At 44.0% G+C, this 13,991-nt stretch overlaps 1 protein-coding gene across 3 annotated transcripts in view; it reads right to left on the reverse strand.

Moving 5' to 3' along the window:
* Positions 1-13,991, reverse strand: part of LOC130527418 (C-terminal-binding protein 2) — a 68,957-nt gene that overhangs the window by 35,978 nt on the left and 18,988 nt on the right. For 2 of the 3 annotated variants that reach the window (XM_057035933.1, XM_057035969.1), the window contains exon 2: positions 1,864-2,072. The exons of the other annotated variant lie outside the window; for it this stretch is intronic. In XM_057035933.1, coding sequence (XP_056891913.1) covers positions 1,864-1,921 — 58 coding nt within the window. In that variant the 5' untranslated portion in view covers positions 1,922-2,072. The remainder of the gene's footprint in view (positions 1-1,863; positions 2,073-13,991) is intronic. 3 annotated transcript variants of the gene reach the window in all.

Consider the following 13,991-nt stretch of genomic DNA (forward strand, 5'->3'; position numbering starts at 1 on the left):
AAGAATTTCCCCCAACAACCGACACACCTGTGCTATGAAATATGGCAGACCTGTATCTGTTACTCAGTATTATCGTTCACTGACTTTCAGCCTCCCTTTGGCTGCAATTTAAAAATTAGCTTTGAATGCCACTATTCTTTCTTGCCACATGTAAATGGAATGCAAGCCGCTGCCAACTGGACGACAACAAAAAGTCTGATAACGGGGAAGAAAACAATCAGCCTCGTTAAAGTTAAGAGAACCCAACTGTCTCACAAATCCAGGCAGTTTAGAATTTACATACTCCTGTCTTTCAAGCAGGCCTTTTTTTTTTTAGATAAAAGGATTTTAAAATAATTGGCTTCAAATTCAAGAGCAGAAAATTAGCCATCCAAATGAATGTACAAGAGTTTTGTACCTGAATCATGCAGCTAGGAGCATCCTCTGAGCCTGCACGAAAATGCAGGTATGAAATTAAAGCCTGGCTATAGTTTAATCTTTCCACTTAATAATGAAATTATGCATTTTTTGGGGTCATTTTCTGTTCTCCTCCCAGTTGGCACTGATTATGTAGCGTAATTTCTTTTCTCTTAATGTATTATTACATTAGCGCTTTGCATGAAAAATTCAACATAATTTTCCGGTGGCAGTTGCAGGGGCTATAAACTACGATTCTTAATCCACAGTATGAACTTTTGGGGGTTGTGCGACACGTGTCCTTCATTTCTTGAGCACCACAAAAGTGCTTATATCATGCTGCAAAAAAATAAATAAAAAAATGCTGGCACTGGGGGTAATGGTGCGTTTCGCTTCATTTTCCAGTACTGCAGTCATGTCTGCCTCCCTGCATGCTGGCTCCAGGAGGGCCCGGCAGCATAACAAGCCTCTCAGGGACCCAGACAGCACAGAGGAGATGATTTTACCTCGGGACACAGTCTGACAGGCACAAAAACACGTGCGTGTCTGCACACATGCGCTGAGCAAAGTCAAACAAGTGGGTATATAAACGCAACATCCATCGCGCTTTGGACAAGTTAATACGCCCACACAAAGGCTCATCATCCTTGTTTACTTGGTGAATTTTATAGTTTGGGGTCCTCCTATTCTGTGTTCAAGCATTTTAATGCAAGGCAACGCCACCGATGCGTAATCAACAACCCCAATGATCCACGACGTAAACTGTAATCAACACTGTAGTTTATGGTTTTTAAATTGGCTGCTTCCAAAAAGCCGTGACAAGACAGAAACCATTTACTACTTTGCAGGAAATCCAAGTCCAGACATTCTGAGGTCATCCATTTCCATAAGACAGATGCACACGCACGTGCACACACAGATGTGCGGTTACTTCATTTAGACCTTTCACATGGCCGCTGGGGTCAACGTTTATACTGTGGTTACTGTGGTCACGCTGTGTGCTAAGAGAAAATTACAGAACTCAATAGGTATCGATCATCAATAGGTCTCGGGGTTGTACTAATAACAATAAAGATGATTGGTTAGAGGATGATCAGCTCTGGGTATGCCGCAGGAGTGGTACCGCAGCCAAAAGCAACAGGACTAAATTCTATAGAGGTTTTTTATCATCTTCATCAACCTATTACCACTACATCAACATATTAATCCATCATTTAATTATGTCCCAGAAATCCAAATGTGTCCATATTGAAATTAAAACCGTTAAACAGACATAATGCATCTGATCAGAAAAAAAAACAGAGAAGATCAACATTCAGATGATTTAGAGAAAACGATTTGAGGCAGCTGCATTCCATTAAAGTCACACCGCCTGAGGAAATTTACCATGCAACCGAATAGAATGTCAGCAGTTCTCGCAATTAGGAAGATTTCACAAGTTAACGAAAGTTTCGCTGCCGACTTTACCTTCACAGATTCGGTCCAGTCGCTGCCTCTTGACTTTGTGTTTATCAGCCAGGGACATGGCGTCACACACTGCACGGCACAGGACGGCACAGGACAGCAGGGCACAGCAGGGTACCTCTCCCCCCCTCAGCTACAAATACTGACAAGGCTCAGAAACCTAGTGCACAGTCAGCACTACTCCCCGGGGCATACCGCCACGGCACATACACCTGCGAGAAAAGAAAAAATAAATAAATAAGAACACGCATGTACTGTATATGTATGTGTATACACATATTAACATAGTAACAGAGGGAAAACACTCAGACATGGGTAGGCATTAAAGAATCCCCGACTACAAAGACGCTCAGTCTCTTGCCGACAGCATCGGGAAGCTGCAGGCGGCAGTTGTAGAAAAATCAGAGACGTTCTCATGCGGAGTGATGGAGTTGCTGCGGGTGAAAAAGTGCCCCGTTTCCTCTAACATGTGACAGAGCCTAAATGCTCTACACCTGCCACGTTCCGCTGTTTGAAGTTCGCTTCCCCTCTCTGACAAACGCTTATCTGACGCCCCATCTGATTTGTCGCATCCCTCATTGATCGCGGTGACGCTGGAGGTATGTCGACTCCGAGAAGCGGCAGTCTGCTTTTACTCTGGCATACTGATGTTTACCGACGTCGGGGGAAAAGTTGTTCTAAGCAGAGTCCGAACGCCGAAGGAGTCGATCGAACATCGAGCAGGTGATTCGTCACCTGACAGGCCGTCCCTTGAGTTGATGGGCTGCACCTGAACAGCTGACAGCCTGTCATTTAGTGTAATTACACATTCTGGCCAACAGAGGGTGGTTAAAATCTACTCAGAAGGGAGCCATCTCACCTCCACGTCTCCATCAATACAGGAGTAAGACAATAAATCAATATTGCTACTAAGTGGCTGCTTAAAATACAAAAGCTCACAATATCTCATCAGAACAAAATTTAAGTAGTCCTGGCACCGTGATTAAATCTACGTTAGAGATAAAATTGTGGGAAAACCCACAAGTTAAGTAAAGTCACATCAAGGATGACATTTCATGTATAATCATTTTTCCTGAGAAAAGTTCCTGCAGCGACTCCAGGGAGGGACTGCAGGCTCCGCTGCAGTGCACTATACTGTCCTTATCATCGACTCCACAGAGGAGCGCCCCTACTCTCGGAAAATGCTGAGACGAGGAAAACATCGTCTTTTTTTTTAAGCTAGAAAACACTGGCAGAGTCATGAATTCATTTTTCGCCGGTCATCTCTACTGTCAGCAGAATAGACTTGTGAGGAAGGCGAGAACAAAGATTTATCAGGATTTGTCAGGTCTGGATTGTGATGTAGCGACCCCAAGCTACGGTTTTTCATAGATTATCAATATGTCTAATGTTAGTATGTACATCTCTTAGCGTCATCTTGCCACAACGTATAGTTAGCAAACCCCCACCATCTGATGTCTTCCTCCCGCTGTCTTCACATTGAGGGCGTGTGTGTGTTGCGCAAGACCTTTTTACTGGAACAGCCCTGTTATGAGAACAGGGGAGCTAAACTACCTGCCTGAGCAGCGGTGCTCATGCACAACGCTCCCCCGGCGCCTCATCTTGATTCTTGCCTATTTTTTTTTATAGCAGCATGTGCCAGATTCCCGGCAGGAGCGAGCATGAAAACAATCCGCGGAGAGCCGCATCAACATCGACCAGCACTTGACTTCTCAAGCATCTGCCCATGCAGCATAAGCACAGAGGAGGACGGGTCAAGGATAATCATTAAGCGGAACTATTAATCAATTATGACAGCTTACACTGTATTAAACGCGAATCCCTGTCTAAAGTGTTTTTTGAAGTCGGAGCAAGCTGAGACAGGTCACATCCAGGGTGATTTCCAACATGGCAGCACACTGGTTGCAGGATGTTGACAGCCTGCTGGAAGGCCGCGCCGTGTTACTCGATTCATTTTCGTTTTGTTCTCCTACCCTCCCTCCCTTTCATCTGTCCATCTCTCGGTAGTGCTGCTGCCTCTGAGGCTCTCACATGCTCATCCATCATCTCTCTTCCGCTGCGAGTGTCAGGGAGGGAGGAAAGGAGATAAAACCAGAGCTAATCAGAGGAAGAAAACCCATACAGAGGCCAAAAAAGGCCTTGCTAAATTTAGATAATCTTTTTTAACTTTATGACTTTATGAATTTCCTCAGTCAGCCATGAGAATAAAAAAGAGGAACACCCTTGGAGCCTATGCTGTACTGATATATAATGCAGGAAAACTAAGCCTGATATCTTCAAACCTGAAACAAAAGGCATAAACTCCACCAGCAGGAGCTTGAAAGGGTATTTGATGGGGGCTTTCGTACTCTCAAGCCAAACACAAAGGTCATATACATGAATCTTAATATTTAAGAGGCATTAAAAGTCAGATGATCGATAAAACCATGCCCGTGGGGCCGCAGCTCATTGAAGGAGAAACATTTGTGCAAGAGAAGTGCAGACAATAAAAGCAGAAATCCATATCCGCGACAGACGGCTCTGTCTCCACAGGCAGCTCCTCTGTGAGCACCATCGTGGTCCGCAAGCTCTGCTCAATGTCAGCGGCACACAGAGATCCCTGTCAGAGTCCCGCGTTCAGACGTGGGGGAAGGGGACTTTATTACCGCACAAAAGACAAACATTCACAATGAGCCGTCTCAGAGCTGAAGCAGTGGCAGATAAATGGCATAATTAACAACTGGCTAAGCTTTTAATGCTTTAAAAGAATCATCTTAAAACAGTGGAATTACAATCCTTTTCAGAAAGTCAGATAATCGATGTCAAATATTTTCACAGCGGATAGAATGTAAATTGAAAGTCTTTTTACTATAGTTGACGCTGACATCACGTATATCCAAACCCTCCCATTAATGTTCACATCTGTTTGTCCATTCTGGGCTTCTGTAGGAATATGTCAGAACAGCATATCATCATTTTTTACAAATAAGCTACTCTTAATTGACCACAGAAATATATCCTAATGTATATATACGCAGCAAAAATCATGTCCATTATAAGCGGTTGACTGATAGAAATATTTATCAAGGATTTTTGCTCCTTGTATCACAGTGGAATCCATATTAAATATTAACCCCAGACGCCCTTTACAACTGGTCAATTTAAATAAAGATCTGTCATCATTTAAAAATAACAGTGGTAAACATCTAAAGGAAAATATACTGTAGTTCTCATTATATCCTAACCTTTTAAAACTCGTCAGAAAGACACTGAAGGCACCCGATGACCACTTAATGCAACATTGTGATGTTTTATTGACCGATCCACTTAAATGCAGCATTAGTACCGATATTTGGACCATCAGTCTTCTGACTGATAACGCAAACACTGACCTAAAAAAAGCCTCTGATGTGATTAATTGCCAAAATGAGAAAATAATTTGTTGATTTAAACAGTTACAAGCAGACACACAGACAGACTCTCATTAAAAAGAGCAGAACGCTTGTTTTATTAGACGCTGGTAGGATGGGGGGGGGGGGGGGGGGGTAGACCTCTGAAGCAATCTCGCAGAGTTAGAATCAGCCATTATTGCTGCGTATGACTTCAGTGTTGACACTGAAGACGGCGTCTGCGGAGCAAAGCAGAGGTTTCACTTTGTTTCCTGACAAATTGAAACGTGTTTGGACAGGAGGGCGAGCGCTAAAGAGCCGAACGGGAGACGGCATCGACACATGAGTTGGAGAGATTGAATAATTAAAAAGGTCAGGCTACCTGCCCGTCGAGCGTCAATTCACACGCACGTCGACACATCTCTGAGAGGCACATTTCACGACGGGGATAAACACCGAAGAGACGAGTCATTCGGGGGAACGATCATTTTCCCCTGAACACGCCGTAGTTTGTGAACTAATTGGGTGAATCCATAATTAATTTGCTGACATTATGCCTTCGGGTTTGCTTGAGTAAGACTACACTTTCTGAGGATGTGATGGGAAAGCTGGCGAAGCTGAAGGCCGAATTTGTGCCCTCGATCTCGGAGGTAGATCTGCATGCGTCAGGCACCTACCGAAATCTGAGTCATTTACCGTTGCTTTTTTAAATTCCGGGCAAATCTGGACAGAAATGCATCATTTCTGACATGGAATACAGTAATCGTAGCCGGCTCTGAACCTCTTTTTAAATCTACTGGTGCAGCGGCCTCTGTGCTGCTGCTCTGCGCTCGGCGCCGAAGGCCAGAATGTTAAATCATCACAGAATATCACACTATCAGGGGTCAGTTATGACTGACAAGCCGGGCTGCAGCAAAGAAGCCAGAAAGAAAACTGTCATTTCTTCGTGCTTCCATTGATGATTGCTCCTTGTTTTTACCGAAAGGGACAAAATAACCTTCCCTGTGTTCCACTCATGTGCAGCTGCCTTTAATTTACATTAAGTTTAAAAAAAAACACAAATTAAAAGCAAACCAGAATAAACAAGTAAAATTGGAAATAATAACAGCAATAATTTTTTAAAACAGTAGATGTGATCCGTGTCTTGGTTTTACATCTCTGGAGGGATCAGTGGAAAACAAAGCGCTCAGAAAACAAACTCGGAGCGTAAAATCAATTAAAGGGATAAAATCACATTCTGGAATAGCAGATGCGAACAGCTAACTGGTGCCGTAAGCATTTATTTAAACTGAAAACGTGTGAGAATCTCTAAACAATGTCTAGAAATCACCATACAAATCAATCATCTCCCTTATGTGTGCCTCCTCATTTTAATGGTGTTTCTTAATAAAACAAGCAGGCCCTGGTGCTTTAATTAAAGCCCAGCATCAGATCGGCTCAGTATCAGCTGATATGGGTAAAACCCAGGAGCTCATATCAGTCGCGCTACTCAAAATCCCGGATGGTTGCTTCACCAGTGAAGGCTGCACTTCTGACACCTTGTTCCTTCTGTGCTGCTGCTCGGAATATCAGGAGCTTCTGGAATATACCCTTTCAATCATGCGTCAGTAGATTCAGGAAAACTTTAGATTAAAAATAATCAATTAAATGGAACTTTTTAAAAAATGCTGTTTTTTAAAAAAAAAAAAAATCCCAGTTTAGCTTTACAATTCCTGAATTGTAATGCAACATCTAAAGGTGACTCCTCTCTTAATCCTGGCCGAGACTCTGAAATCATCAGCCAGTTGTTTTCTTTTGATCGAGTTTGGATAACTTACTTCTCCTGACTTAATTTCCCAGCGGAGTCTCGCTTTTAAAGTTATCTGAAAGACTGCAGCAAAATATGTACATAAATATCCGTACTGCTTACAGCTGATTTCTATCGCCATAGAGCGCCTAGCGCCTTCAGAGACCCGGAAACAAAATTCCTCAAAGTGCGCACAAACCGCACACGGAGAAGTCACACTTTTGCCAGGAGAGGAAAGAACACGTGTCGATCCCCTAGAAATAATGAATCAGGCTCTCAATGACAAAGTTGTTTGTATTGACACAGCAACCAATTATTACCCGCTTGTTAATAAAAACAGAGAGAGAGACTGTTCTTTTTTTCCTTATTTGAACAATAGAGCACCCCTCCCGCCGCCTTTCAGTTTCGAGTTCCTCCAGAGGTAAATCTGTCAGCGAGGGGCCAAAAGGAAGAAAGAGAAAACAGGAAGGTGCGGACACCCTGCAGCACCAGCTGGGTTTTACTATTAATATCAACTTACATGGGCCAATCCTCAGCACCTCAGGCAGAGAGTGCGATTTCCACGAAGTAAACGAAGCGTGTGACAGCGTAGGCAGGTGACAGCTTGACACAATTATATTTAGCTTCTAAGTGTACTAAATCCATGTGTTCAAACCGAGAAATGGCGAATCTATCGCGGAATCAGGGAACGGAGCGCTGGAATATAAGGACAGCAGAGCTACTGTAGCCCACCTAGTGCTATTTACATCCGATCAATAAAATTGTTTTCAAAGTTCCAGAGGCTGAGGTTATCGGTGCAAGGCATATCTGCAGCCAAGGCTGAGAACACTTCCGAGTACAGGAAAATGCCTGCAGCGGGCCAACCTGGTGAGGAGAGGAGAGGCGAGGCGTGGCCTGCCTCTGCAAGGGAAGGTACAGTATGAACCGCTCACCGCCAGCTTGGTGTCAGCAGGAGGCCGAGCTCCTGCACAGCCTGCCTGCCTGAGTCCAGTTGGCCCAGCCTGATTCCCTCTAGGTCCTTCCAGGAAGAGCCAGCATGATTCAAAGCTTCCTGGTCCAGGAGAACAAGGTGCCCCCACCTCACGCCCCAAACTTCCCAGCCCTCCCCCTACAAAATTTGCCAATGAACACACGCACGTATTGCTCGGCCCAATCCCTGCGGATGGTCAGACAGCCAACTCTGTGCTGTACTTGGGCTTCTGTTGGGAGGAGGCCAAGTTAAACAATGTGTTGATAAAGTCCAGAGCAGAGTGGTGAGAGGAACCCGGAGAAGGAACACAAGGTCCGTGCAGCACACAACTAGGACGAGGGATTCAAACAGGCAAGGACGCTTAAATGTAATCATTTTAGTTTGTCCGTTTACTGCAGCTTTGGCTTTCAGCCCCGTGGGTAACAATAACAGTGCATTCAGCAAGTTAATTGCTTAGATCTGGAAACACAGCATTGCTGAAAGGAAGTCAGCTGTCTGTTGTAAACGTCAATAACAATGTGCAGAACCTCATCTTGCCTCAACTACTGTAATGTGATATACACCACTAAATAAAATGAGTGTTTTCTGGCCTATCCAGAAGCAATCACACCATCAATCAACAACATAGGGGGAAAACAATATCATATCATGAAGCCTGAATCCACGTTTATCCTAAATTAAATGTGTACCATGCTAACATCCAAGGTAATATGTTAAGGCTGTGAAAAATTGTCTGTAATAAATACACAGTGAGGCATGTGTGGTGGAACACACACCCTTTTTTTTCCCCACTGCAAAATACACTCGGAAAGAGGAAGAAATGTGGATAACGGGCAGATAAGAGAGACAGCGGCTGCTGCGGATGTATCGCAACCAGCGCTGCTATTTATTTAAAAGCTGCTGTGAACGCAGGTACATTTTAACAATGATTCCAAAACCCAGTCAGCAAAAAAGGGAATGGATCCATCCTGACTGGCTTCCTCTGCATCACACTGTGGTTACAGCGTACTGTTACACCCTTATCATCACTGATACACGATCCCCAAATATACAAAAACTACCAAAAAAAAATGCTTTCCCTGTAAATGCAAAATCAGCAGTGTGGTTTATCTTCCTCTTGAATTGCTGCTCTAACTGGCCTGTATTTCTGAGAGCCAGAGCAATAACTGGTTTTACAGGGGAGCTTTTTATCCGAGCCGTCTCGCTGGGCTCGCGACGCAAGGCTGCTCCTCTCTCTTCACCACATCCCATCATCTCAGGCTCTGTTAATGCACCAGGCTTCAAGGGAGTAGGAGTGACACACACATACATGTATATTCAACGCACACAGCTCAGTCAATTAGTCCAGGCCCAACCTTGCAGCGGAGAGATAAATGGTGTGGAGTCTCAGCAGGCTTTTGCGCGAAGCTGGGCTCCTTGTCCGCTGTATGTAGAACAGCTCTCAGGAGGAATACTTGCACCTCCACCAAGAAAAGATGTGGCAAGCAGGAGGCTGCAAGGTGTTGAGAGTTCTGAAGCTCATATTAAAATGTGTCCAGGAGGACAACCCCCCTCTCAAACTGCCTAATCAGAACTGGTCAGAAAGGGAGAAACAGAAGAGGCGGGGATGCTCTGCTGAGGTGCAATTTCAGATGATTCCATTTACAGCCTCTTATCTATTGGTTTGTGCAGTCAAGCTGCAACCTATTGTGAAGCAAACAATAGTTGAAGAAAAATACAAGCACGTATTATAAAGAGACAAAAATGCCGCTGAGACTGCATTCGCAGCAGCGCCAGGTGGGCCAGGTTTGACATTACGTGGTCTAACATGCAGTTTTTGGTTGTTGTTTTTTTTTTTTAAAGTCATCCTCAAACTCACCACTGTCAATAATAAAAACTGTAAGTGAACAACAGATATTTTAGTATGCCAAGAGGGAGGAAAGGGAAAAAATATGTTTTTTTTTAATCTCAGCGGGTCAAAAAGGACAGAATTTAAAGCGAACATCATCTGCTTCTGTGTAGTAAATCAAAAGGTTAAGACGCAGTCTGCAAGGACATGACAATCCTTTTAACACCAGGCACACCCCAGTTACAAGCATCAGCCCCCACCAGCTCCAGCCAACCTACAATGCAAAACCTCCCCTTTCAACTTATCAATCCTGATGCTTGGAGGCACCTTTGTATCACATCTACGATGCAGATCTAACAGATGGGAGGCTCTTCTGGGGCAAAAATGCGCAAATGCATAAAAAAAAACAACAAGAACGTGCAAACAAACGCGATCCAACAGCGAGGTGAAAAATTACACTCTGGCCCTGGCAGATTAACTGCAGAATAAAAGTGCTGATGGGCAACAAAGAAAGAAAAAAAACAGCTATTCATCACCCTAGAAGAGGATCAAACTCACACTTCTCAACAACCCCCCCCCCTTGAGTTATTGTTCAGTGGGGGTCTGGTGGCAGCTCCACAGATAATGCTGCTGTACCTGAATTGATGAGAGCGGGGACACATCATATTTTTTGGCCCAAAGATGGAGCCAACCCCTGCTTTGACTTGCTGAAGTGCGTGGGGGCCGATCACAATCGTTAACGACTGAAGAGATTTATTTTTTTTAAAGATAATCGAGCATGCAGTCGCTGTAATTTTAAAATACGTGAAATTCTGCTGCTTCAGCACGTTTCTGAACCTGGGGGGGAAAGCGAATGGGTGAACCTAAAAATCACTTTCCTGCACTATTCACACTAAATTACGTACTTTCAATTTATTGTCATCTAAACTGTCTACTACAAAACACTCAAAAAATCTAACATTTGGTCAAGTGCTGAGATTTAAGAGGGTTAAAATCTGCAGAGTTGCAGCACACAAAAGCAACACTGACAACAAAATAAACTGATTAAATGCTTGGCTGCTCCATTATATATGTATATTACGCAGAAGTGCTTATTAATGTCTACATTACTTAAACGACAGGAGATCCTTTGGCAAATCTGACGTGCTAGCTGTCTTGTTCGGCGCTCGTTTAATACGTTAGCCTGCACATTTTGCTGGATTTGTTGTCTTAACCTGTCGGTTAAACGACCAAATTAATGTCATATTTTGCTCTGATACTGCCAGTTTGAGACTGCCATAGGTTGCCTTTAAAAGTGCTGCATTAACATTTTGATGATCGTTTTTTGCAAATTGTTGCCCGACTTGTCCCCCCCCCCCTTCCCCTACAACCATCAATGTCACCCAGCTCCTCTCATTCATGACAAAGAGCCAAGAGGGCAGCAAATAACGTGGATTTTCATTAAGAGTTAATTTGGCAATGATTTTCTCAGTGTAACTTGACAATCTAATTATTTGGTTATTCGATGAGTGTCAAAATAACACTCTCCCAGATGGCTCGCTCAAAATCAATCACCGAAGACCTAAAAATCTTTACGTTTTCAAGTAAATCGACGAAAAGCATGGCCGTAAATCCTCATGTTCAAACTATGTTGTGATGATGGGTGAATAATCATAAGTGTTGATCAATCAGTCAATGAGCTAATGCTTTTGGAACTTAGATACTCAAAGGGGGCTGTGCAATCTCTGCTCCGCGAGCTCCCATCTGTTACACTTTAGTGCCTTCTTCCAAAGACCAATCATAGCACAATTTTATCAACAATCTGCACATCAAAGGGGGCCAATGAAAACCATTAATATGGACAAAATGTCAGCAGTTTTATCTTTGAACTGCTATAAGTGTTGTATAATATCAGTGCTTCAATAGATAGGCCATTTAAATGCATTAAAGTGCACAGTTGTGTGTGAATAGTCTACTAGGGCGTGTGTGTGTGTGTGTGGGTGTGTGTGTGTGTGTGTGTGTGTGTGTGAGAGAGAGAGAGAGAGACATTCCTGGCCCTGACAGTACATAGCCTTACACAACAGGGGAGGAAATGCCATGAAAAAGGATGAATCATGGGGTTGGACTGAAGACACACTAACCGCCTCAGGGTTTAGGTCAGCTGTGTTTGTCTGAGCTGCAGCAACAGACAACCACACACACACACAGACACACACACCCAACACATGCACGCATGGATTCATTTCAGGTTCTGATCTGAAAATCCGATGTCTTCCAATTGTTTTCATTTACGATCACTGATAAACCTCCCACCCCCCAGCCACGGCGAAGCTCAAATGCCACACGATGATCAACGGTGGCCTCTATTTCAACTCGGTGGGTCACCGGGGTCGCCACGCCTTGTCACAACGCAGGGCTCCTCTCTTGCCTGCCACAAAATGTCCCCCGACACAAAAGCCCTCGTACTTATACCAGTGCACTCCCACAGCACTGCCAACAAATGCGACCTCCTTTTCTTTTCCTCCCACTACTACGAGAATAAAGAAAAACTTAACTCACCTCTACCTTGCCAAGTGAAATAAAATAAATAACAATGTCCTCGAAACGCTGCCAAACCAGAAGTAAAATGGGTTTTTTTTTCCTCGCTGCAGCTTCTGCCTGACATAGTCGGGTTGTTAGAGTTAAGGTGACGGCTCCAACTTTCGTTGTGTTCGAGGCCTGAGGGGAAAAAAATGTGTTTTGTTGTTTATCTTTGTCTGGCGTTTCTGAGCCAAGTCATCTAAAACACGTTAGAAACTAAAACTGCTACCGCTCAACCTGTGAGGAAAATAAAGCTGAACTGTAATGCCACATCTTTGAACGCTATGTTCCCAAAGTGAAAGAAAAAGAAGGCTGTGCAAATACATTAGACCTATTCTGCTTCAGCCACTCTTGTCCTTTAACTTGATTAATAGAACCAAAAATCTTTATTTATTTATTTTTTTAAATCAGCAGGGCTTCACTGTCTAATTAATACCTGCTAATGATTTCTCAAATGTTGGAAGTTGCAGCTTTTCTTTGTTTGGTATCTGTGTAAAATCAATGACGCTAACCTTTTGGCTTTTGGACAGCATCACCTCAATCTCTGCAACTGGTACTGAAGATATTTACTGACATTTAACACTGGAAATAATGGTTGCAAGCCCTCATCTCAAATGCCATGGTATATTATAATATGTACTCTTGTCTAATGAGGTGTGAAACCCCCATCCATCTGCTCCCACGAGCACACAACAGTCACAAAAACCACACAGAGGGGTCAGCTCAGATTAAATCAAATGCATCGAGAGCAGGGCCCCGTTACCCCTGCAGAAGCCACTTCACTGGTGGCTTTACCAGCCAGCATTTCCCCTCAATTATGAAAGCACAAGGTTTCAGTCGGCTGGGAGGTTGGGCGGGTCAGCCCCTTGTACGGGTGACCTAAGTGAACTTGGAGATGGGGGGTGAGGCCAGAATGTGGGTGAAAAGGCCAGGAGGTGAGAGTCCACTTTCTGGGTGAGACTAACGAATGCTCGTGTGCAGATTTAGCTGCTGAAGCAACAGCAACCAGGCGTTCTCCTGGAAAAATAAACCTGATGCTGCAGGAAATGTGGTGGGAGTGTGTGTTCTTTTAGCCAAATTAACTTGCAAAGTAGAGGGAAAAAACACACAAGGGCTAGAAAAGGGAGAGGAGGGCGGAGGAGCAGCATGGGAGTAAGGGGTGGGGGAGGGCGGCGGTGTGTGCAGTGGATGACAGGCAGGACAGAGATCTGTGTGTGTGTGTGTGTGTGTGTGTGTTGAAGAGGTTGCAATCTCAGCACGGAAAATTAACAATCCCACCTCGTGCTGTGTCTGCAAGACATTAAATGTATGAAACGCATGAATTATTACAAGGAGGGGGGCCTGAATTAACTCTATATATCAAGTGCAGTCTAAATAGTTCAGGGTGAGGGGCTGGGCCACCGCTGACGGAAGGGGAGGGGGCGGGATGAATGCACGGCAAAGGGAGGAAGAGGGGAAAATAAAGTAACTCAACATTTCTATCTCCTCCCATTAAAGTTACCACTTCTCTCTCTGCAGAGCCATAAAGCTGTCGAACTGACCTCTGATTTATTCTGCCCTTGCCCAAGCTCCTGTCCTAACTGGCGCATGCCTCCAATTAATTTTTTTTTTGTTGCTCTC

The sequence above is a fragment of the Takifugu flavidus genome, chromosome 1 (genome assembly GCF_003711565.1).
Source record: "Takifugu flavidus isolate HTHZ2018 chromosome 1, ASM371156v2, whole genome shotgun sequence".
NCBI lineage: Eukaryota > Metazoa > Chordata > Actinopteri > Tetraodontiformes > Tetraodontidae > Takifugu > Takifugu flavidus.